Here is a 23736-nt window from a genome sequence, read left to right on the forward strand (position 1 = left end):
CCTATGCTTGTGAACAACTTATCATAGGGACCCCATTTTATCTAAGTGATTGGAATATGAGATATAGTAGGATGGAAATGAAACTTGCCCGCTCTTGCAAAGTACTTAGGATTTATTTACAAAATAAAAAACTCAAATAGAATGCTCCTCAGATGATATTTTTAATACCTACCAAGGCCAAAAGATGAATTCGTTTCAAAACCTTATCAAACATGCCACTTACTTTTATACTGAGCTTTGTCAAAATGTTGTGATACTTTGTGAAGAAATATTTCATGCTTTCATGATTCAAGAGCACGTACACGCCACCCACAAAATAAAGCTAAGCTTCTACACTAGAAGTTAGCACAAAAAATTTCCATCCATGCATCCAAAAAAAAAAGAAAGCTCCATGAAAACTCTCGATCTCGCTTCACCAATGTTTCATTAAAAAAAGAAGAGAGACATGGCAATAAAAAAAGAAAAAAATGGACAAAAGAAAGTCCAAAATAAAAAGGACTCAAAGAAGTTCAAAGAAAATGGACTCAAAAAGTCCAAAAGGAAAGAAGAAAAAAAGATAAAAATCAAAAGATTGCCATGACCTCTATAAAAGAAACCTATGGTGAAGGAAGAAAGAGATTAAAAACCATAAAGGAGTATTTCTTCCACAAAAACCATAAAATACCACACACTTGCACCTCTTGATCAGATTGTATGACTTATTTCTCCTTAGATCCGGATTTTGACTTCGCAACATGTGCAAGGTAAGTATGCTACACTTTACCCTACCTTGAGCTCCACATAAGCCTTTCTAGAGGTAGGAAGTAAAGGCAACATCTTTTGCCTAAGTAAGGAACTAGAATTATGAAGTGCTTGATCTAATTGTTGTGCACAATCATGTTCTTCACTTGCCACAAACCTTCCATTTGATGCTATCACAAAGAAAGATTTTAGAAGTGCAAGCTTTTGAAATTGAGTCTGCCGATGATTCAGGAATTAGGCCAAAAGCTGCACATGATTTGGCTAGTTGCCAAGTTGGAGGACCAATGAATCTCAACTACACTTGTCGTGATAAAAAATTACTTGCAGGGGAGGTGTCAAAGAGAATTGGCATATGGTCAGGCATAAAGCATGCTGAAGTATTTTCAAGACAAGATCTTTGAGAACCCTTCTTTCCGCTATGCTCTACAATTAGATGTGGAAGAACATATAACTAATATTTTCTAGGCTGATGCTAAGATGATAATTGATTATGCTCACTTTGGTGATGTGGTGACTTTTGACACTACTTTTGGCACAAACAAAGAATATAGGCATTTTGGTGTTTTTGTTGGATTCAATCAATACAGAGAGACCACTATTTTTGGAGCTGCTCTTCTATTTGATGAAACATGTGCATCTTTTACATGGCTATTTAAAGCTTTTCTAGTTGCATAGAATGGGAAATAACCTAGAGCTATATTTACTGATCAAGACACTACAATGGGAAATGCTATTAAGGAGGTATTCACAAAAGCTTGGCTGTGCACTCATCACATAATGCAAAATGTTGTCAAGCACTTATGCAATAAGAAAAATGATGAAGATGAAGAATCACATGTTTTGATAGATTTTAGTGCTTGCATGTATAGCATTGAGGACAAGATAGCCTTTGAAGAAGCATTTAATATCACGAGGAGTAAGGTTGATAATAAGAGGGTGTCATGGCTTGAAAGCATCTACAAGTTTGAGGAAAAATGGGCTGAATGCTATATGAGGGATATTTTCACATTGGATATGAGAAGCACACAATTAAGTGAGAGTTTCAATAGTGACTTGAAAAAACATCTGAAATCATATTTTTACATCATTCGGTTCTTAGAGCATTTTGAAAGAGCGGTGCAAGGAAAAAGAAACAAAGAACTAGATGAAGAATTTGAAGCTAGGAAAAAGCTACCTAGAATAAGAATGAGGACACCTATGCTAGTGCAAGCAAGCAAACTTTACACCCCCCAAATATTTGCAGCATTCCAAGCTGAATATGAAAGATCCATGGCAGCATGCACTAGAGCATTGGATGAAAATAACACATATGCTATTTCGATTGTGAGGTCTAATGGTGATTTAAGTTCTGAAAACAAGAGCGCATAGTTGTTGGTGATCCTCTGGAGCAAACAGCTTCGTGCAACTGTGAGCAATTTATAAGGACTGGTGTTTTGTGTGGCCATGCTTTGAAAGTTCTTGACTTGATGAATATCAAGTTATTGCCCAATCATTACATTCTGAAGTGTTGGACAAGGGAAGCAAGGTATGGAACTGTACAGGACAACAAAGGAAGGAACATCGTTGAAAATCCAAAACTGGATGCTATGCTCCGCTACATGTTTATGTCTCATAAATTTCTGAACTTGGCATATCAAGCTACAAGCTAAACAGAGTGTTCCCTATTGGTAGATAATGCACTTGACTGTCTTAGTAATCAACTGAAGGAGAAAATCAGTGCGTCTACAAGTATTTTGTCTGATTCATACAATGTCTAGCCTAATGTTCAACAAGATGAAGACATGCTTAGTGCTGCACGCTTAAAGAAAAAAGAGATTCAACCAAAAAATTCAAAGCGGCAAAGAAGTTGGCTCGACAAGACTCAAAAGTTCAAAAAGAAAGTACCAAACGAATCTAATGTATGTTGCTGAAAACCCTTACAATATCTATATATTGTAACTATTTATCACTACTAGCTAACAAATAAGTTTGGATGCTTTATGCAACATGAAGAGAATGGTGGTGGTGTACAAACTCAAGAATCCATGGATAATGCTCATAACGACCATAATACATTGGTCTTCACTAGCTTCACAGATTTGATAATGGTAGTTTCGATAGTATTATAATTTTTTAAATATATAGAATTAACTATTAATTCTTCCTGTTTTAACTTTTTTCCTTTGTCTTTGTAGGTCATAGCAGAATTGACTATATGCCAGTTCAAGATCTTTAGGTTGCTCTCACATAGAAGGATATTTTGTTCTTATGGGCAAATTCGTCTAGTATGTGCTAACAGATGGCTCTTGGCGAAGATTATTTTGTTTTTAGCGATAACAATTCTATGGCTGATTATACATATATGTATACAGTATATGATGTAGTGGTGCTTTTTAGAAGAGTTTATTTTGGTTATTTGGACCATGTAAACTATTGAAAATACTTAGTAAACGCTTATTTAATTCTGCTATGGAAGTACTTATACTTAGCATTCCTGTAGTTGTTTGTTTCACGCATAATTCCAAGTTGGGCTTGGGCTGTATTTGGGCTAGAACTGCATCTGGCCTATGCTATTTGGGGTGAAAAAGTTGGTTATTTCATCAACCATTGGATGAGAAATGGAGGGCATCAGGCATGGGGTAAGGCAGCTATGACTTAGCTTCAGTAAGTCAGGGAATCTGAGCCACTCCTATGAAGGAGCTAGAGCTGTTAAACAGCTCTAGTTTCTTTTTTTTAAGTGAAAAATGACTTCAAATAACTTCTCCTACTCAACCTTTTGACAGGGCTCCTTCAAAGGAGCCAGAGGCAGAGCCAAAACCGAGAAGAGTCCTATACCAAGCGAGACCTTATATGGAGGAAAGCAATATTCATACCGAGATTAGCTAGCTAACCTAAGAGAATTCAATTAAACCACCGATAGTCCAGCTCTGATTCTTGAGAGCGCGTAGCCGTCCAGACGCACGAGTACAACTACCAACGTGACGCACACATTACCAACCCACAGGGAGAAGTGGATCACGCTTTCACTTGTCTGACCCATCTAGCATTCTACATGGGCCAGGTTGTAGGCCCATTTAAACACACGACAAATTAATGTCTATAGTCTCTGATGCTATCCAGAGTCTTCCAAACAGTAATGCAAGGGCGACTCTGAGGTGATTGTTTCGCCGGATTTCCTGGCCACCGGTGGCCTATGTGGCCCCGGTGAGCAGGGTGAGCTACGGATCCGATGGGTAGTGTACATATCCCCTCTTTTTAGGGTAGTTTTAGGTAGTTTTGGGGTGGATTTTGTCCCAGTGAGGATATCGTCGGGTTCCTTTTGGTTGTTCCACAGCTTCTCTGCTTTTGTCTCCTTCCATGGTGATGGTGATGGTGGGTGCGTGGTGCTCGGTGACAGCATCTTCTGCGGGGATTCGACAGTGATGGGTATGCCATCGATGTTTTCCTTTGCATTGGTGTTCGATTCCTCTGTGTTCTACTCTGTGCCGGCGATGCCCATGCCTTCATCAACGACGCTGGTCTCGTAAGCCATGGTATGGTGGCAGACATGGAGGAGTTTTGGTGGATGTTTCATGGAGATGGGGTGTCATCCATCAATCTTTTGTTCCTCCAAGGCAATTTTAGTGGACGCGTCAGAAGTTTTCTTGCGAGGTTAGCTATCCACCTTCCCGTGTTCGGGTTGGTGTATTCAGATCCCCCTAGTGGTTTTGTTGTTCGTTGTCTAGGGTTGGACGGTGAGGCAACTGGCGTTCGACGAATCAACGGCACGCCTTGGGCGTGTTTTTATGGGCTCCTTAAACTTTGATGAAGATTCTTCGTCGATCTAGAATTCGGCCATGAGCTTCATCCCGTGTCTTCTTCATTGTGGGAGGTGGAGAAGGATCGGCTTGCGGCAACATCGGTCAGCGACGACGCCGAAGGCCGCGGGTTGCTCCTCTAGAGGACTTGGCTGTAATTTTTCTTTTCTTGAGGGGTGCCCTTTATGGGGGCTACATGTACTAGTTCTTTTCCTGTATCCTATATTAATAAAACACAACCCTTTTCTAAAAAAACTAGTAGCAAAATTAATAATTTTAAAAGGACTTTTTACAAATAATTTAAAAACTTTCTACTAGCATATTTAAAACATAACTCAGATTCAAAACTTGTTATTCCAAACTTTGCACACAAAAAACAGAAACTTTATGGCCCTGTTCGCTTCTCTTATAATATGTCTTTTTTAGTTTTTTTTCAGTCGAACAGTGTTTTTCTCTCACAACAAATCAACCAAAACAATATTTCAGCTTGTTTTTTCAGCGAAGCGAACGGGGCCATAGAGAAATAGTGTCTCACAACATATCATCATATCGAAATATTCTTTGAAGTTTGAACTAAGGACCGTTGTACTACCACAGTGTAAAATTCTAATGGCATGCTATAAAACTTTGATACATCTAACTTGGAAACTTTGTAATTAAAACTTTACACTCCAAGTTTCCAAACTTTATACAAAAATATTTCAAACTTTGTATTCTGAAATCAAAAACTTTGTGTCGTTGTTTCGAGTAAACACCAATGAGTAAATTTGTAATATTGTGCGTCTGGCTCGGATGGTGTGCTAAGAGGACACGAGGATTATACTGGTTTGGGCCGAATGTCCCTTCGTCTAGTTTTGGGCTGCTCGTGTTACCAGCACTGAATTTGTAGTAGGAGGTTACAAACTGGCGAGAGAGGGAGGAGCTCCCAAGTCTCTGTGGTTCGATTGCTCGATGTTTATACTGCTCGATCTATTGGTCGATCGATCTCTCTCCTGAGCGGTGCCCTGCCTTCCCTTTTATAGACCAAAGGGAGAGAACAGGATACTAGAGACCGAGAGAAGGGAAGAGGAAAAAAAAGAAAGAGAAATAAGGCTCTCGGGGGTGTGCCATCCTCCTCTTCGCATGGGTCCCGCTGACCCTATAGATCATGGTGGCAGCGGCGTCGCACCGGGGTCCTGTTGGCCGCTGCGGCATACGTGCGGGTGTCGTGCGCCGTTCTTATCTTCCATCCCATCCGATCAGACGGAATGGTCAAAGGGTCCCATGACAGAGGTCATGCGGGGGGCTAGCGGTATAGTGTCAGTCAACTAACGCCGGTCGACTGATGTTGGACGGTGGTCAGGCAGGGAGTCGGCAGCATAGTGCTGGCATGTTGACATTATGGGCGATGTGAGTCTCCCAGCATGGCCTGATGCGATCGCCAGTCACATCAGGACATGCCCAAGACATGCTCCCGGCCGTGCGCCTCCATGCCGTAGTGGTTGAAGCGGTTCGGGTCCCACCCTAGGGCCACTGCTTTTGTCCGGTAGCAAATCCGACCCCTAGGAAATGAGCGAGGCGGAAATCTCACCCTGGGGGCCGAGCAAGACAGAATCTGACCCTCGGGGGTCGGACGAGGCAGAGCCCTCCCTGTGGGACCGGACGAGTCAGAGCCCACGCCTTGGGGTCAAACGAGGTGGAAACCTCATCCTCAGAGTTGGACGAGACAGAAACCTCATCCCCGGAGTTGGAGCCCACACCTTGGGGTCGGACGAGGTGGAAACCTCATTCTCGGAGTCGGACGAGGCGTGGCCTGGCCCCTAGGGATCAGACGAGGTTGTAGTTGCACCCTTAACCATCGGATGAGCTGACGTGACACTCATTAATCCTTTGGCCCAGATACCTGGATATAGATATCCGACAGTAGCCCTTGAGCCTTTGGAGGAGTGAGACGCTCCTACAAAGGCTTTTTATGATCCATCATTTGAGGGCGCACGGGAGTACTGTTTGTTACTATCGCTTTGTAGTCCGTCCACGGTTTCCGCAACCAGAGATGACTCGTTGTTTGTCTACAACCGTGTGTTCGGTCTCTTTGCAATGCCGAGCCCCCGAGCCCTCGTGCATAGCAGGGGTCTAGTCGGGGGGTCGGTTCATTTTGTGATCATCATCCCTCATGCGTCCATTCGCTAGAATGAAGGGGCTGAGCCATGCCATGCTTTCCTCACTAGACGGAGCACGGTGCTTGATGATATGTTAATAGGCTTGTTCGAGTGGAGCCCCGGTATCCCCTTTGGGGGGGCCTGATTCGAGATCAGCTGGTGTCTGAGTCTAGATTCTTGGTGGCTGGTCCATATAGTTCTCGGATCCGTTCGACCGGTCCGATGGCTCGATGCCTTTCTTTGGGGAAAAACCATGGACCTTGCATCATCCAAGACTCAAAACAAGGGCCAGGACGCCCATGGTGCTTCACGCGCCTCAGGTACTGGCCGCTAGCGGGCCCGTCCTTAACCTCCCCTCACTCTAGGGTGCCCTGGAGTGGCTGTGAACCCACTGGTGGGCCAGGCTTCAAACTCATGGGTGTTAATGGGCCGTGGGAGCATTTTTAGCTCCATATCCCACTTACCTGCAGCGGCCTATAGCCTTTGAAGGCTAACCATCGCCCGTTGGATCCTTCGGCGGGATGATTTGGATAGGCATGTGCTTGTGTCTTGAGGCAGCGATGCGACTGATGCGGCGTGGAACGGTGAGGGCACGACCCCCGAAGGAAACAGATCTAGCGAGGCGTGGGGCGCGTTAATTTAGGTGGATGGTTCGCCCATCGCCCGTTCCACCCTTACCTTTTAAATGGAGTCGTTTCTCCCCAGCCTCCATACGCGTAACCACATCCTTGCCCCTCTAGTCTTTCTGTCTTTCGCTCTTGAGTTCTAGCCTTCGTTCCCCTATTTCTGCTCCATCGTCGGTGAAGTTCTTGCTCTCTAGCCCTACGCCACTGCTGGATCTTCTGCATCGCCATCCCCATTCCTCGATGGAGCCGTGGCCTCGCTCCAATGTTCTCCATGGGTGCATGGAGGGTCTAGTTAAGAAGGGCCTTCTCTGGGCAAGGACCACAGCGATGGAGTGGATTATACCTAGTGATGAGGATGAGCCGTCGTCGCCCGATGGTTACGTCGTCTCTTTCATCCCCTTCCATGAGCGTGGGTTCGTGACTCCTCCCCATCGATTCCTCTGAGGGCTGCTGCACTACTATGGGCTTAAGCTACAGCATCTAAATCCCAATGGGATTTAGCACATCTCGGCCTTCGTTGTGCTATGCGAGGTGTATCTAGGGATCGAGCCTGACTTTGAGATGTGGAAGTACTTCATTGTCGAGCTATAGAAGAAGAAGGAGAGGAAGAAGCCAGACCTAGTGGTGCTGATGGGATGTGCGAGCATCAATCTTCAAGGTAGTCGGTCGTCATAGTACATGTCCATCCTATTGTTGAAGTCCAACAAGGGGGTGGCATAAGCTCTGGTTCTACTTAAGGAACGATGCCGCCCCCTTGCTGATCTTCATCGGCCACCTTATTGAGGAGGCGCCGGACGTGTGGAGGTACGGGCCCATCGTAAAGGCGTAGAAGAGGCTCGGTGACCTTGTCAAAGCTATCATGACTCTGAAGGGCCACGATCTTCACGGGACCAATGTCGTCGGAGCATACCACGTCAGGAGGTTGGCACTATTGATGGTGCGCACTCTTCTGATGTATAAGATGGCGCTGGATTCTACGCCCGAAGGGACGGTGATGGTCACCAATGAGGCCCTCAGCATCGATGAAATGGCACAACGCATCAAGGAGGCGATGGAGTGCCCGGTGGATTCATCGGTGGATCTCGCCCCGGTGTACCCGGTCCTAGGGCATCCCGCGATGCAGTCGGACGTGGGTTTTGTCGAACTAGTAAGCCTTCTTCGAGTTTCTTTCCTTGGGTGACCCTCCTTTGTTCTTAGATTCTAAGCACCGAGATTTGCAGCCTGGCCTCTTCGCCCATGAGTCTGACCCACCACTGCTAGAGGACGCTGCTAGGAGGGCGGCGAACCACGTCATGGCTAAGGCGGCGAAGGCAAAGAAGGAGCTGCAGAAGGCGAAGGAGTGAGCGAGGCTACAACGCAGAAAGCGCCAGCAAGGCTCAGAGGAGAGCGATGGCAATGAGGAGGAGGAAGAGGAGTCTAACCCTAACATCCCGTGGGGCGCACTTGTGCGCAAGGATGAGCAGGCTAACGCGGGGCAGGCCAACCTAACCCCGATTCCACAGCACGCCCCAGTGCAAACCGAAGAGGATGCACCTCCAAGATCGATGGGGGAGGACGCGCCCCCTAGGTCAGGGGAGCAAGTCCGCCCTGCTCCGACCGACCCCACCGGGGGATCAAAGCGGCCAATTGTCGACGTGGCAGAGTCAGAATCAAGGGACCAGCCCCCAAAACATTCTCAGATAATGGCATCAAGGTGAGTTAACGACCTCTTCGCCCTTTCGTTGCATTCTCATATTTCATCGTGTGACGTTGGTGCTTTCCGCAGGACCGGCCCCAACAACTTCCAGACGTTGGCGCCGCAGAAGATCCTAGCGCGTCAGACAATCCCCAGGAGCCGACTGGCGTGGTGCCAGGGGCGTGCCATGAAGGCGCCGAGGCGGACACGGCGCCGCCTAAGGAAGCGGGGGAAGCAAAGGCGCCAATTATGCTAGAGGAGGCGCTCGTGGAATCGGCATCTACGTCGGTCGATGTGCCCAAGGTGGGGCAGATGGGAGGAGGCACGACCGAGGCATCCCCTATAGACGTGGCAATGGCTCAGACTTCAGAGCCCGAGCTACCAGCCTCCTCTGTCATCGGAGGGTCCACTCCCAAGGGAGCGCCGATGACGGAGGAGGTACTGTTGGCTCCCGTCGGGCTGACACCGACGATTACAACGGCCGACCCCTTGGTTGGGGCTAGGCCCTCCTGATCCCTTGTCTGGTCAGGTGATGATCCGCTCACATGGGGAAGAGACCGGCTCCATTGGGCTAGGCGGCTGGACCTGAGCGACTCGGTGTTCACCCTCGATGACCCGATGGAGGTGAAGGACTAGACGAGCGTGCGCTTGGGACTTGAGTCCACAGTCCACTCTCTGACCGATGCGCTGGGGGTGTTGAAGGATGACGACGCCCCGAGCGGCTAGGTTTGTCGTGTCTTCACATTTTCTACTTTCGAGCCCTGTTTACATAATTCTAACTAGATTTTTTCGCAGTCCCTTGTGATGCGCAGCTGGGAGAAGTCCCTATTCCTCCATCGCGAGAGGGAGGTCTGGGGTCTTGCTGTCAAAGTGTCATGGTTGCAGGAGGAGGTGGCGAGCCTCTAGACCTAGGAACGGGAAGCCCGTCAACATGCCGACGACGCCGAGGACAAGCTCAAGGTTGTGGTCACCAAGGTCGGGGAAGATGCCGCGGAGCTTGGATGACTCCGCCCGGCACTCGACCATGCCCGTTAAGAGAGCGTCGACTCTCGACACACGCTAAACAATGAGCAGAAGTTGAAGGAAGAAGCCGAGGGCCTGGCCGCCACCTTGGCCAGGGATGTTGGCGCGCTCTAGAGGGAGAAGATGGACCTCGAGGAGCAAGTGAAAGGTGAGGCTCTGGTTACCTTTTTGCTTGACGTTTGCAGTCGGTTTTCTGACACTCTTTGATGTTCGGCTTGGGCAGTCCTACAGAGGCAACTCCCCGAGGTGCGGGGTCAACTCTAGTCAGAGAGCGATGACCATGACACCTTGCGCGCTGCTGTCGGGTTGGTCTTCAACGACCTCGGGGTCATCCTAGCCGTGGAGATGAGCTCGCTCACAGTCTGGGTTACCTAGATCCTAGATCAGGCACGCGCACTCTCAAGGGAGGCCCTATACACAGGCGCCCATCGCGTGTTCGCCATCGCCCGCTCCCACTACATTAACATCGACCTGCCAGTGATCAGTGAGGGCTTTGCGCCTGGCTACACTGACGCTGAGCTAGACAAAATTGCGAAGGAAGCGGCTCTCCCGGCGTGGGACCTAGCGGAGAAGGTCGGAGAAGAAATCCTGCCCAAGGGTGTTTAGTTAGATAGCTGAGTCCGGCATCGATCTTTTTGTAAAGACTTTTATTATGGCCAGAAACATTGTTTGTCCTTTCTATATATATATGCATATATAAAGTTCATTGCGATCCGACCCTTGTTTTATGTTAAGGCATTAGAAACTTAAGTTGTGAGCGACTAAGTAATGATCACACTGGTGAGCATGTGATGCCGTAGTCGTCGGGGCGTAGGCTTTTTGCATTCCGACCAGCTTTACTCATCGTTAGTTTTTGGCAACTCTTATTTCTAGGTCTTGTCATAAAAAAGAAGGGTCGGATGGGAAAATGTTCCTGAGTATATGTACTCCTATATATATAAAGTTTGTTGCGATCCAACCCTAGTTTTATGTTAAGGCATTAGAAACTTAAGTTGCAAGCGACTAAGTAATGATCACGTTGGTGAGCAAGCAATGCCGTAGCCGTCAAGGCATAGGCTTTTTGCATTGCGACCAGTTTTACTCATCGTTAGTTTTTGGCAACTCTTATTTCTAGGTCTTGTCATAAAAAAGAAGGGTCAGATGAGAAAATGTTCCTGAGTATAAGTACTCCTATCAGCCCCCGAGTAAAACCCGACCCTAGGTAGTTGCTAGGGTTGGGTGTTACTGAAGACCGATCAGATCAGAAGTGAACTCGATAGGAGGTAACATTTTTTGGTTTTTGCAGAAACATTACTTAGTTTGATAAGCATATTGGAAGCTTTGGAACGCAAAGACTAAGGGTAAAAGCGACATAGCTGTTCGATGTTCTAGGCGTTGGTGATGGCTTTGCCGTCATCAATATTCAGCTTGTAGGTGCCGGGTCGGAGTACTTCTGCGATGATGTATGGTCCCTCCCATGGCGCCGAAAGCTTGTGGCGATTTTTGTTGCTCTAGATCCGATGAGGGACTAAATCGCCTACGCCGAAGGCACGACCCCACACGCGTCGGCTATGGTGCATTGTAGCGCATGCTGGTATTTGGCCGAACGGAGCAGGGCGACGTCGCGTGCTTCGTCAAGCAGGTCCATTGCGTCTTCCAAAGATGCTTCGTTTCCCTACTCGTTGTAGGCCTTGACCCTTGGCACTCTGTAGTCGAGGTCGGTCGGGAGGATGGCTTGAGGTAGGTGTAGTTGAGGATGACCATGAACTTCATGTAGCATGGTCCTCTCTAGATGGCGTGGTAGGTTTCATGGAACCCAACCACTTCAAAGGTGAGGGTCTCCGTCAATAGTTGGACGAAGACCCAAAGGTGATGGGCAGATCGATCTGCTCAAGTGGCACGGCCTGCTTTCTAGGCACGATGCCTTGGAAAGGCACTCCGGTCGGCCGGATGCACGCTCGGTCGATGCCCATGGCGTCGAGCGTCTCGACGTACATGATGTTAAGGCCGCTGTCTCCATCCATTAGTACCTTGGTGAGCCGCTTCGTGCCGACGATAGGGTCGACCATGAGCGGGTACCTGCCTGGGTGTGTGACGCTATCCAGGTGGTTAGATCGGTCGAAGGTTATGGGAGACCTTGACCATTTAAGAAAAGCGGGCATGGCGGGCTTGGCTTCATAAACCTCTCGGTGCGCGAGCTTCTGTCAGCGCTTGGAGCTGTATGCCTCCAGCCCACCGAAGATCATGAGGTAGCCATCCAGCAACAGAAAGCCGCCGTCCTTCTCTCTAGTGTTGTCGGCTTCTGCCTCGGGCTTCTTCTTCTGCTCCCATTTCTTGGAGCCACCGGTGAAGAGGCACTTCATGAGGGAGCTGTCCTTGTACATGTGTTTGACTTGGAAGGCATGGTTTGGGCATGGCCCCTCAAGCAGCATGTGAAAGTGATCGGGAGTGCCCTCGGCCGACGCTCGACTGGCTTTTCACTCGGCGGCGGCGGCGAGCGAACCCCTGCGCTATTTCTGGTTCTTCTTCTTATTCGAGCGGTCGAAGGGGCCTTCGTTGGTGTCCTTGTTCCGCTTTGCTTTGCCTCTGGAGCGATCGAAAATTGCTCCAACCGCCTCTTCGCCAAAAGCGTGGCTGGTCACGATATCGAGGAGTTCCTTGGTAGTCCATAGGCCCTTACGTCCCAACTTATGGACTAGAGACTCATAGGTGGTCCCTGATAGGAAGGCTCCGATGATGTTGGCGTCGACAACATTGGGGAGCTCATTGCAATGCTGGGAGAAGCGTCGGATGTACTCACAGACAGTCTCTCCCGACTTATGTCGATAGTTCTTCAAATCCCAGGGATTCCTAGGGTGTGTGTAAGTGCCCTAAAAGTTCCCCACGAAGATTTGTTTAAGGTCCGCCTAACTCTGAACGTAGTTGGACGGAAGGTGCTCCAGCCATGTTCAAGCCGAATAGGCCAGGAATAGGGGGAGATTGCGGATGACAAAGTCATCACATACCGCACCGTGGGCCCAACAGGCGAGGCGGTAGTCCTTGAGCCACAAGCTGGGGTTCATTTCCTCATAGTACTTTGGGATGTTAGTCGGTGGGCGGTATCGGGGCAGGAGCACCGCCTGGAGGATATGCCGACCAAAGGCCTGGGGCCCCGTTGGTTCGGGGCTATGACTCCAGTCCTCCTCGTGGTCGTAGCGTCTGCCCCCTCGAGGGTGGTAACCGCACTGGCCCCCTCCCCTACATCGCTGCGGGTACGCCAGCGGGCGTCGAGGGTGTCATGCATGTCACGGTTGTGGCCGAGACGCTCCTACACCAGAATCATGATGTGCGGCCTGCTGTCGTGCGGCGCCTGGTGGACTGATGTGTCCTTGTCGGGTCGCACCGAGGGCGTGCGCTGGCTGGCGTCGAGCTCCCGTCGTCGAGACAACGAGCTCTCAGCCTGCTGCACAGCCACACGCTCGAGAAGCATGCGAATCTCGTGGTGGGCCCATCGATCCTCGGGCGTCGCAGGCACCGGAAGCCCCCTAAGCAAGCTACCACAGCAGCGATGTTTTGGCTTGCCCGAGCGAAGTGCAGGAGCACTTGATCATCCTCGACGATCCTCCGGTTCACGTCATGGGCCATGGCGCAAGCGCGCCCCTGTCTCTGTGGTGCTCGATCTCATGATCGAGCTCCACGCATTCCTGTTCGAGCTGGAGTCGCGCTTCCTCAAGCTCTAGTTGCCGGGCCTTCAGCTGCTCCACTCGCAGGCGGGGTGGGGCTCTTGTATCTCCCTCGACCTCGTCGTCGAGGTCATTTGTCAAAGTAGCCTCTTGCTTGTGGATGCTTTCGACGTGTCCCTCGGAGGTACCTGTCATGAAGCATTCACGAGGGGGGTGATGGCTCCCCCTACTAGAGTCAGAGCCAGAGGACATCTCTGGCTCCTCTGCGAGGAGGTCATGGAAAGACTCCATGACGTGTTCGATCACCCCCATGAACTCGTCGTTCACGGGGGATGGAATCATACGTTGCGCCATAAGGTGGCCAACGGTCTCTGCGGCATTGCGGAGACCGAACGGGGGCACTGTTGGGGCGCTCCGGATGAAGTATTTCGGGGAGAGTGGCTCTCCCCCGGTAAGCTGCGCCATGACGTTGGCGAACGAGAAGGTGAGGTGGTGTAGGCCCTCCTGGGACGGTTGGGGTCCCAGGAAGACGCCAAGCTGACGCTCCAACCTCCCGTAGTCGAAGTCGAGGAGCTGGCTGCTCCCGGGGGCGCGGGCCTCCGGCGCACGTAGCCGCAGCTCCTCGAGCGCCTTAGTGATCGTGTCAAGGCCGGCGGAGTGGAGGGGTTAAACAATGACGGGCGTCCGCGCCAGCTCTCCCTCCGCCATGACGATGAAGTCTAGGTCCCCAAAGTGCACATGTGTGCCCGGGACCCAGCTGATGCCGTGACTAGCCATCCGTGGCCTGGTGTTGATGTCGAGATGCGTAAAAGTCCCCCTACCTGGCGCACCAACTGTCGGTGTTTCGAGTAAATACCAACGATTAAATTTGTAGTATTACGCATCTCGCTCGGATGGTGTGCTAAGAGGACACGAGGATTATACTGGTTCGGGTCGAATGTCTCTACGTCCAGTTTCGGGCTGCTCGTGTTACTAGCACTGAATTTATAGTAGGGGGTTACAAACCAGCGAGAGAGAGAGGAGCTCCCAAGTCTCTGTGGTTCGATTGCTCGATGTTTCTACTGCTCGATCTATCGGTCGATCAATCTCTCTCCTGAGCGGTGCCCTGCCTTCCATTTTATAGACCAAGGGGAGAGAACAGGATACCAGAGACCGAGAGAAGGGAAGAGGGAAAAAAGAAAGAGAAATAAGGCTCCCGGGGGTGTGCCGTCCTCCTCTTTGCATGGGTCCCGCTGACCCTGTAGATCGTGGTGACAGCGGCATCGCACCGGGGTCCTGTTGGCCGCTACGGCATACGTGCGGGCGTCGTGTGCCTTTCTTGTCTTCCATCCCATCCGAGCGGAAGGAATGGTCAAAGGGTCCCCTGACAGAGGTCACGCGGGGGGCTGGTGGTACAGTGCTAGTCAACTGACGCCGGTCGACTGACGTTGGACGGTGGTCAGGCAGGGAGTTGGCAGCACAGTACTGGCCTGTTGACGCGGTGGGCGACGTGAGTCTCCCAGCATGGCCTGATGCGACCGTCAGTCGCATCAGGACATGCCCGAGACGTGCTCTCGGGCATGCGCCTCCACGCTGTAGTGGTTGAAGCGGTTCGGGTTACACCCTGGGGCCACTCTTTTGTCCGGTAGCTAATCCGACCCCCAGGAAACGGGCGAGGCCGAAATCTTGCCCTGGGGGCTGAGCGAGACGAAAACCGACCCTCGGAGGTTGGACGAGGCGGAGCCCTCCCCGTGGGACCGGACGAGTCGGAGCCCACGCCTTGCGGTCGGACGAGGCGAAAACCTCGTCCTCGGAGTCGGACGAGGCGTGGCCCAACCCCTGGGGTCGGACGAGGCCGTAGTTGCGCCCTTAACCATCGGATGAGCCAACATGACGCTTATTAATCCTTTGGCTCGGATACCCGGATATAGATATCCAACACTGTATAAGTGGACAGAAACTTCACCCAGGTATGCTTGCACATGGCGCAATCAGTAAGCTGTAGTGTACACACGAAGAATTGGCTGGTTTCCTGTTACTATGCATCAGAAATGTACTTATTTTAGGACCCAGGTACGTATATACGACTACATTTTTTTGTGTGAACAATATACGAGTACAAAATTAAGGGACATGTATATATACGATGGCGATCGGCAAGCCGGCCGGCATGCAGGGAACGGGTTCAGACGACCGCCGGGAACGGGTTGAGACGAGCGGTGGGACGGAGCACAAGCGGGTGCTTCCGAGCGCACACTAGGCCCACGTCGGACTCATCCATACCTATCGCCGCTGTCCCGCCGTCGGCAGCGGCCCAATCAAAGCACTGCACGAGGGCCGCGAGGACCGCCGGCACGGACTGCTGCGCGAGCCCCATGCCGGGGCATCCCCGGCGGCCGCTGCCGAAGGGCATGAACTGGAACTGCTGGCCACCGCGGGGCTCGAGCCCCTCCGCGGCGCCGCCGGGCATGAAGCGCTCCGGCCTGAACGCCAGCGGTTCCTCCCAGAAGGACGGGTCGCGGCCGATGGCCCAGAGGTTGATGAACACCGCCGTCTCCGGCGGCACCGTGAACCCGCGGACCACCATCTCGGCCGTCGACTGCCGGTGCGCGATGGGCGCCCCCGGGTGCAGCCGCAGCGTCTCCTTGAACGTCGCCTGCAGGTACGGCAGCCTCGGCAGGTCCGCCTCCCCCACGATCCTTCTGTCCCCGCCGACCATCGCGTCGATCTCGGCCCGCACCTTGCCGAGGGCCTCCGGGTGGTTCATCAGCTCCGCCAGCATCCACTCCACCGTCGCCGCCGACGAATCTGACCCAGCGGTCACCACGTCCTGCATCGGCAACGTTGTTACTAGCATGCATGGACGCTACGCTGCTGGGACTTTTGCACGCTTACAGGGTTACTTACAATGATGAAGGCTTTCATGTTTTCCCTGGTGAGCTTCAACTCCGCCGTCTCGTCCTCCGCCTTGTCCAGCAGGATGTCCAACAGGTCCTTGTTGCGCTGCTTGCACGTCGCCGGCGGCCCCTCTACTTTCTTCTCCTCCTGCGTGCCGCCGCCGCCGCGGCGACGCTCCCTGTCCCTGGCCTCCTCCTTGTGCCTGATCATCTGCTCCAACACGGCGTCAAACAGCCGGTGGACACAGGTGGCCCTCCTGCGGAGGCCCTGGAGGTCCCAGCCGCGGCACAGGGGGACGTAGTCCTCCAGGTTGAAGGCGCCGAGCAGCTCCGTCACCGCTTTCACCAGCTCCTGCGCCTCGTCGGTCACGCCCACGTCGCTCGCCACCATCCGGATGATGGCGGTGTTGGAGAAGCGGATGAGCTCGCGGGTGACGTCCACCGCCTCGCCCCGCGCAGCCGACGCCCGCACGGTGCGCAGCAGCGACGCCAGGCTGCCGCGCCGGACGTGCCGCAGCTGCTCGACGGTGCGCGGGCCCAGCACCTCGGAGACGCACAGCCGCCTGAGGAAGCGCCAGTGCGGACTGTTGGGCGTGAACGCGAAGCCGGCGGAGCCGTAGGAGAAGAGCCGGGACAGCACCGAGACCGGCCGCCCCGAGATGGTGGCGTCGTGGTCGCGGATGAGCTCCCTGGCCACGTCGGCCGTGCCGGCCACGACGCAGTGCGTGGAGCCGAGGCGGATGTGCATCAGGGGCGCCCCCAGCCGGGACGCGAGCTCGTGGAAGGTGCGGTGCACCGGTGGACGCAGCAGGTGGAGGTGACCGATCACCGGGAGGCGCGGCGGGCTCGGGGGAAGCCGCCGAGAAGATCGCCGCCGTGATGAGAGCATGTGGTTCAGGGCAACAAGCAGTGTGGCCACGGAAAGGAGCACCATGACGGCGGCTGCTGAGTCGGTGGACAGGAGCATGGGCATTGCTAACTGGTCCATGGCCATCGCTACTACCTCACATCCACTACTCTACCGCATTGCTAGTCTGACCTCTGACGGTGCAGGTTTTAAGCTTTCTCATAGCCACTGTAGACTAGAGAATTATTTTGTTTTTAGGTACGCGCAAGCCTTTCCTAAGTTAAGTATAAAACATGCGTTTAGCATGGGAGTTATGAAATTTGAGTAGAATATATAGCCTATAGGGAGCTGTTCGCATGCCAAATCATGATGCCACGTGACGCACACCTCCTTCCTCTTAATTTTTTTTTTGCTTAGACCTTTGTTTGAGCTGCGGTTTTACGCCCTGTTTTTTAGCACTAGTTCAGTAATATTTTTCAGTGAATGAACAATATTTTTCTCTCACAACAAATCAGCATTAGCTAAATTTCAGCAAAACGAACAGCGAAGGGTTTAGGGTTAGGGCTTTTAGTTAAACACTGACTTTCGGTTATTAGCTTTTTACTATTGACTTTTTTGTAATAACTTTTAGCTTCTTGGTACACGGAAAACTAGAAAAACTCCTAATCTTCTTTTTAGCTTTTTATTTATTTGGATAGAAGCCAGCGTTCAATTTTTTTTAAAAAAAAGCAAGCTCAACAATTCGACTGTTTATTTCAGCTCCTGCCTAACAGTAGCAAAAAAAAACTGAAACAAACATGTCCTTAGGATTATTCTCTTTCTTTCTTTACATTTTTGTGAGGAGGCTTATTCTTCCTTCCGACTGTTTGTCCTCCATATGATAGTTGGTGGGCTTCAGTTGTAAATTTCAACGACCCATCTTCTAGAACAGACTGTGATAATCTTAAGTTCTTTGAGAAACACAAAAGTTTGTTTAGGTGGAAAAAGTTATACATACATGGAAATGGAAATTTTGTACACTTCACTAAAAAATAAATCATGCACTTTTGGTGGACCAAAACGTTACAAGGAGGAACAAAAAATTTGCACAAATCATGGAATTCAAGTGAAAATTTATTGGGTATGAATTCTGAACACCTATATAGTTAAAACTAAGAAGTATTTTTTTAAAGAAAATAGTTACTCTGCTTTTAATAAAGCAATTAGAGTCACTAGGTACGGCTGGGGATACGAGGTCACACGGCCACACTCCCGAGACTTTAACGACCGCTATCCTATTATTTAGGCCCTGTTTAGTTCCACCCAAAAACCAAAAATTTTTGCATAGTAACCGTCACATCGAATCTTGCGGCACATGTATGGAGTACTAAATGTAGACGAAAAAAAAACTAATTACACAGTTAACCGAGAAATCGTGAGACGAATCTTTTAAGCCTAAATAGTCCATAATTGGATAATTTTTGTCAAATAAAAACGAAAGTGCTACAGTGTCCAAAAGCCAAAAATTTTCGGAACTAAACACGCCCTTAACCGCAATGTCTGAAAGACTGAAACAGCTAAGGTCGGCGGTCTGACATCATTCATCCAGTCGAAGACGATCCCCAATAATGTTGTTAACTGCTTCCTTGACTTTTGGCTTTAGCAAGACTAACCGCTTCTGCAAAAATGATTGAGCTTAAAACATCACGTCACCACCATGGGTAAACCTTCACGACCGCCGTCTTATATCTTAACTAAAAGTTTATTCATGTGGAACAAAACTCCTGAGGCCTTGTTCGGTTAGCTGATTCTAGAGCCAAGAATCATTCTAGGTTTGACTGCTTATACAAATTAAGGTAGCGGATCTCACTGGATTTTTTCGAGGTTATCATTCTCTGATAACCGAACAGGGTCTTAGGGGAACAAAATGTCCCTACACCTGGAATAAACTCATGGGATTCAGGTGTAACAGAGATTTGTAAAGGGATAATAAAGAATGTACACCTAAAACGAAATTATATTACACAAAATATGGATCAAGATATATACTACGAATATCTCGTACTATGAAATTTATTACGAGAACTTGCACAAAGAATATTTACAAGAACTTTGTACTATGAATACAAGTATTTACAAGAATTTTGAACTAGCGGAACGAGATGACCGAGCCGATCGGGTACAGCGTCAGAGCAGGGCACCCGGTCGTGCGCGTGCACCGGCCCTCGGCAATGGCGGAGACGACGCCCTGCTCGAGCTCGGCGACTGTGTTAACGATGATGCCGACGGCATCCATGAAATGCCTGCCATGGTACATGTACCACGCACATTCGGCACTGGGGGCAGCCCAGCGATGTCCGCCGCGCTATCTATCTCTCCCCGAACTCGCCGGCCACCTCCTCGCACAGCGCCGGCAGGCGCAGGAAGGAGAGCGCCTGCCGGCCCTACGAGCTCGCGGGCCACATCGACCAGCGGGGTGCAGAACAGGTCGAGAATGAGCGCAGCCACCGGGCACACCAGGCTCGAGACGGCCGCCCTGACGTGGGCCGCGTACACAGCTGCACGACCTAGGAGATGAACTCGACGGAGCCCGTGTGGTCCGTCGGGGTCTCGACGGCGGAGAGGCGGTGGATGCGAACGTCGTGACCGGCGGCCACCTCCTCCGTGCGGTGTATGGACCTGCCCAAACATGCAAGCTGAATGACGTGGATGAATAGGCTGGAGGGCGCGCGCCTGACCATCGTCGACGTTTGCTGCTACTTACCTCGGTTGCCTGCTTCTGCCCGTACGGGATGGAGTACTGCAGCCTCGACGAGACCATCGTCGATGTTCCAGGCGGCGCCGAGAGCCCGAGAAGGAGTAATGCAGCCTCCTCGACGTGACTGGCGACTATGTGCGCTGCCTCTGCGGTCTGCGCGCAGGTGCAGCTGATGCAGAGCCTCGTCGAGCTCTTCTCCGTCCAATGATCGTTCGCCAAATGGAGCAATTAGGAAGCGCCGTGATTAAGGGGTATCCAATCTAATTAAATGGCTACATTTACGAGCCATGAAAGGCAAGCGGCACGGAATTGAATTAATAATTAACAAAAGTTTCGGTGGGTCCGTGCACGTCCGCTCGATGGTGGCGGTCTGGTCGATGGGTTGGATCCGGCTACAGAATTAGATATTCCGTAGCCAGCTACAGCTTAATAGTTCTCTATATATATATACACGTGTGAACAGAGATTGCGAAAAGAAGGATTGCTGCGACTGTTTTTTTGGTTAAATAGCTGCAGCTTTACTAACTCTATTCTAAGGGGTGTTTGGTTTCCCACCTAAATTTTAATCGTTGTCCTATCGGATGTTTGGACACATGTATGGAGTATTAAATATAGACTAATTACAAAACTAATTACATAGTTTGCGACTGACGGATTAATTAGGCTTAAAAATTCATCTCGTGGAGTACTGACGGATTATATAATTTGTTTTTTTATTAGTATCCGAATACCCTATACAATATCCTTCTGACACACCTCCTAAATTTTAGTAGCGGGATTCAAACACTCTATGAGAAAAGATAGAGTCAAGAAAGCTCTAGAAACTCTAGTCTATTATGTAGTTGCTCTATGATAGAGTCTACGGAGCCGTGTTGGTGGAGCAATCCTACAAAGTCTGTAATTTGAGAATGGGAAAGGAGAATTCTGTGCAGCTTGCCAGAGAATTCGGTGCACAGTAGGAAGGTGTCTACAAGCGGCGAGCTTTTGTCGTCGTGCTGGTCTGGTCGGCTATGAGCCTATGGCTGTGACATACAGAAGTTTTGAGTCAGGCATGGACCTGGATCACCTGGGCGTGTTCAGTTGCTACCCCAAAATTCCAAAAAGTGATACAGTACTCATCATATCGAATCTTGTGATACGTGTATGGAGCATTAAATGTAGACGAAAAAAAACTAATTGTACAGTTTGGTTGAAAATTACGAGACGAACGTTTTGAACCTAATTAGTCCATGATTGAATACTAATTGTCAAATAAAAACGAAAGTGCTACAGCAGCCAAAATTTCCAAATTCATCCGACTAAACACGCTCCTGGATGAGAGTTCAAACTGTTCACCGTCCTTGCGTTGCATGTGCTCTGATTATCCTTTTTCTCCATGGAGATCACGTTGATTGGTACTAATCATTACTCCCTCGGTTCCAGAATATCTGTCGTTCTCGTTTTTCGAGAAACAACTTTAACAAAATATATATTAAAAAATATTATTATTTATGATACATAATTAGCATCATTGGAAAGATCTTTGAATCTAGTTTTTTAACAAATTTATTTGAAGACACAAATATTGCACATATTTTGAATAAATTGAGTCAAAGTCGTGGTACGGATACCGAAAACGACAGTTAAATTGGGACGGAGGGAGTATGTGGTCGGTGGTCCAATATCCAATGGAGTCTGCGAGAAGCTAAAGCATGAACCTTGAACAAAGCTTTAGAGCAACTATTATGCTGAAACTTGACTTATGCTGATTTATTGTGAGAGAAAAACACTGTTCGTTCGCTGAAAAGTACTGCTGAAGTAGTGTTTCAGAAAAGGGTGAATAACAGGTTGTAAGCTAGCTAAATGCTAAAGTGGAGAAGAGAGAAAGAAAAGAGAGGAGAAACAAGTTGTAAGCTTACAGCCAGCTTAGACACGATAACCAAAAAAATTTTATATAAAAGACGGATAGGTCATGTATTAATAATGAATAGCTAACTATTATATAGACAGGCTGAAAATAGTCTACCCAGAAACCTTACAATAGCACCTCCTGTATTATTAGCCTTCCTCCTATGTATGGATGAAAACGGTACGGATATTTATTCGACCGTCCGTTCGACCGAACAAATATGAACACTTATCTGGATAGTTACTCGGATATCCGTAATTTTTTTCGGATACGGATACTAAAACGGATATCTTAGGCGGATATCGAATACGGATGTAATATCATCGATATCCGGCGGATATCGGATAATCCGGTTAAGTATCGGATATATCCGGATATTTAAAAACGGATATTATCCGGATATTATTCAAACGACCTTGGATGGAGAAATGATCAAAATAAAAATTGTAGATCTCAAAAAGTTATGAAACTTTGTTGTTTACAACTTTTTCGTTTAAAATCATTTAGTGCTTCAAAATTTAAACCGTCCAAACTTTCTCAAATGGAAAACTAGTTTATAGGCGTCAAAATTTAAAAATCACAAATTTGAACCATCCAAACTATCTCAAATGGAAAGTTGACCAAAACAACAATTGTAGATCTTGATGAGTTGAACAAACTTGGTATTCAAAACTTTTCAATTTAAAGTCATTTAGAGTTCATAATACTAGAGTCAAAGTGTTGTTTTTTCATTTGACCAAATTTGACTTGGTCAAACTTGCTTAAATGAGACACTAAATGACCTCAGATGAAAAAACTCTGAATACCAAGTTTGATCATCTCAGCAAGATCTACAATTGTTACATAGCTCATTTTCCCATTTGAGAAAGTTTTATCAAACACTAGTCATAAATTCTTGAATCTCATATAGATTTTCTGAAACTATGTCACACACTTGTGAAATTTGAACTATATTTTGTTCAAACTTTCTCAAATGAAAAAATGGCCTATATAAGGATTGTAGATCTTGATGAGATGAACAAATTTGGTATTCAAAACTTTTTAATTTGAGACAATTTAGGGTTCCGAAAACTAGTTTGTAAACGTCGAAATTTAAAAATCACAAATTTGAACCGTCCAAACTATCTCAAATGGAAAGTTGACCAAAACAACAATTGTAGATCTTGATGAGTTGAACAAACTTGGTATTAAAAACTTTTCAATTTGAAGTCATTTAGAGTTCATAATACTAGAGTCAAAGTGTTGTTTTTTCATTTGACCAAATTTGACTTGGTCAAACTTGCTCAAATGAGACACTAAATGACCTCAGAGGAAAAAACTCTGAATACCAAGTTTGATCGTCTCAGCAAGATATACAATTGTTACATAGCTCATTTTCCCATTTGAGAAAGTTTTATCAAACACTAGTCACAAATTCTTGAATCTCATATAGACTTTCTGAAACTATGTCACACACTTGTGAAATTTGAACTACATTTTGTTCAAACTTTCTCAAATGAAAAAAATAGCCTATATAAGGATTGTAGATCTTGACGAGCTGAACAAACTTGGTATTCAAAACTTTTCAATTTGAGACAATCTAGGGTTCCGAAAACTAGTTTGTAAGCATCGAAATTTAAAAATCACAAATTTGAACCGTCCAAACTATCTCAAATGGAAAGTTTACCAAAACAAGAATTGTAGATCTTGTTGAGTTGAACAAACTTGGTATTCAAAACTTTTCAATTTGAAGTCATTTAGAGTTCATAATACTAGAGTCAAAGTGTTG

The 23736-nt window shown here is 48.6% G+C and overlaps 1 protein-coding gene across 1 annotated transcript; it reads right to left on the reverse strand.

Annotated features, from left to right (window-relative positions):
* Positions 1–15651: 15651 nt before the first annotated feature.
* LOC136471662 (cytochrome P450 93G1-like) lies at positions 15652–17505 on the reverse strand. The gene is made up of 2 exons (XM_066469406.1): positions 16507–17505; positions 15652–16429 (listed from the first exon to the last, which is right to left on the reverse strand). Exons 1-2 carry the CDS (start codon positions 17488–17490, stop codon positions 15785–15787), a joined length of 1629 nt encoding a protein of 542 aa, XP_066325503.1. The 5' UTR covers positions 17491–17505; the 3' UTR covers positions 15652–15784.
* Between the last annotated feature and the right edge of the window lie 6231 nt (positions 17506–23736).

Source organism: Miscanthus floridulus, chromosome 8 (assembly GCF_019320115.1).
Source record: "Miscanthus floridulus cultivar M001 chromosome 8, ASM1932011v1, whole genome shotgun sequence".
NCBI classification, from domain to species: domain Eukaryota; kingdom Viridiplantae; phylum Streptophyta; class Magnoliopsida; order Poales; family Poaceae; genus Miscanthus; species Miscanthus floridulus.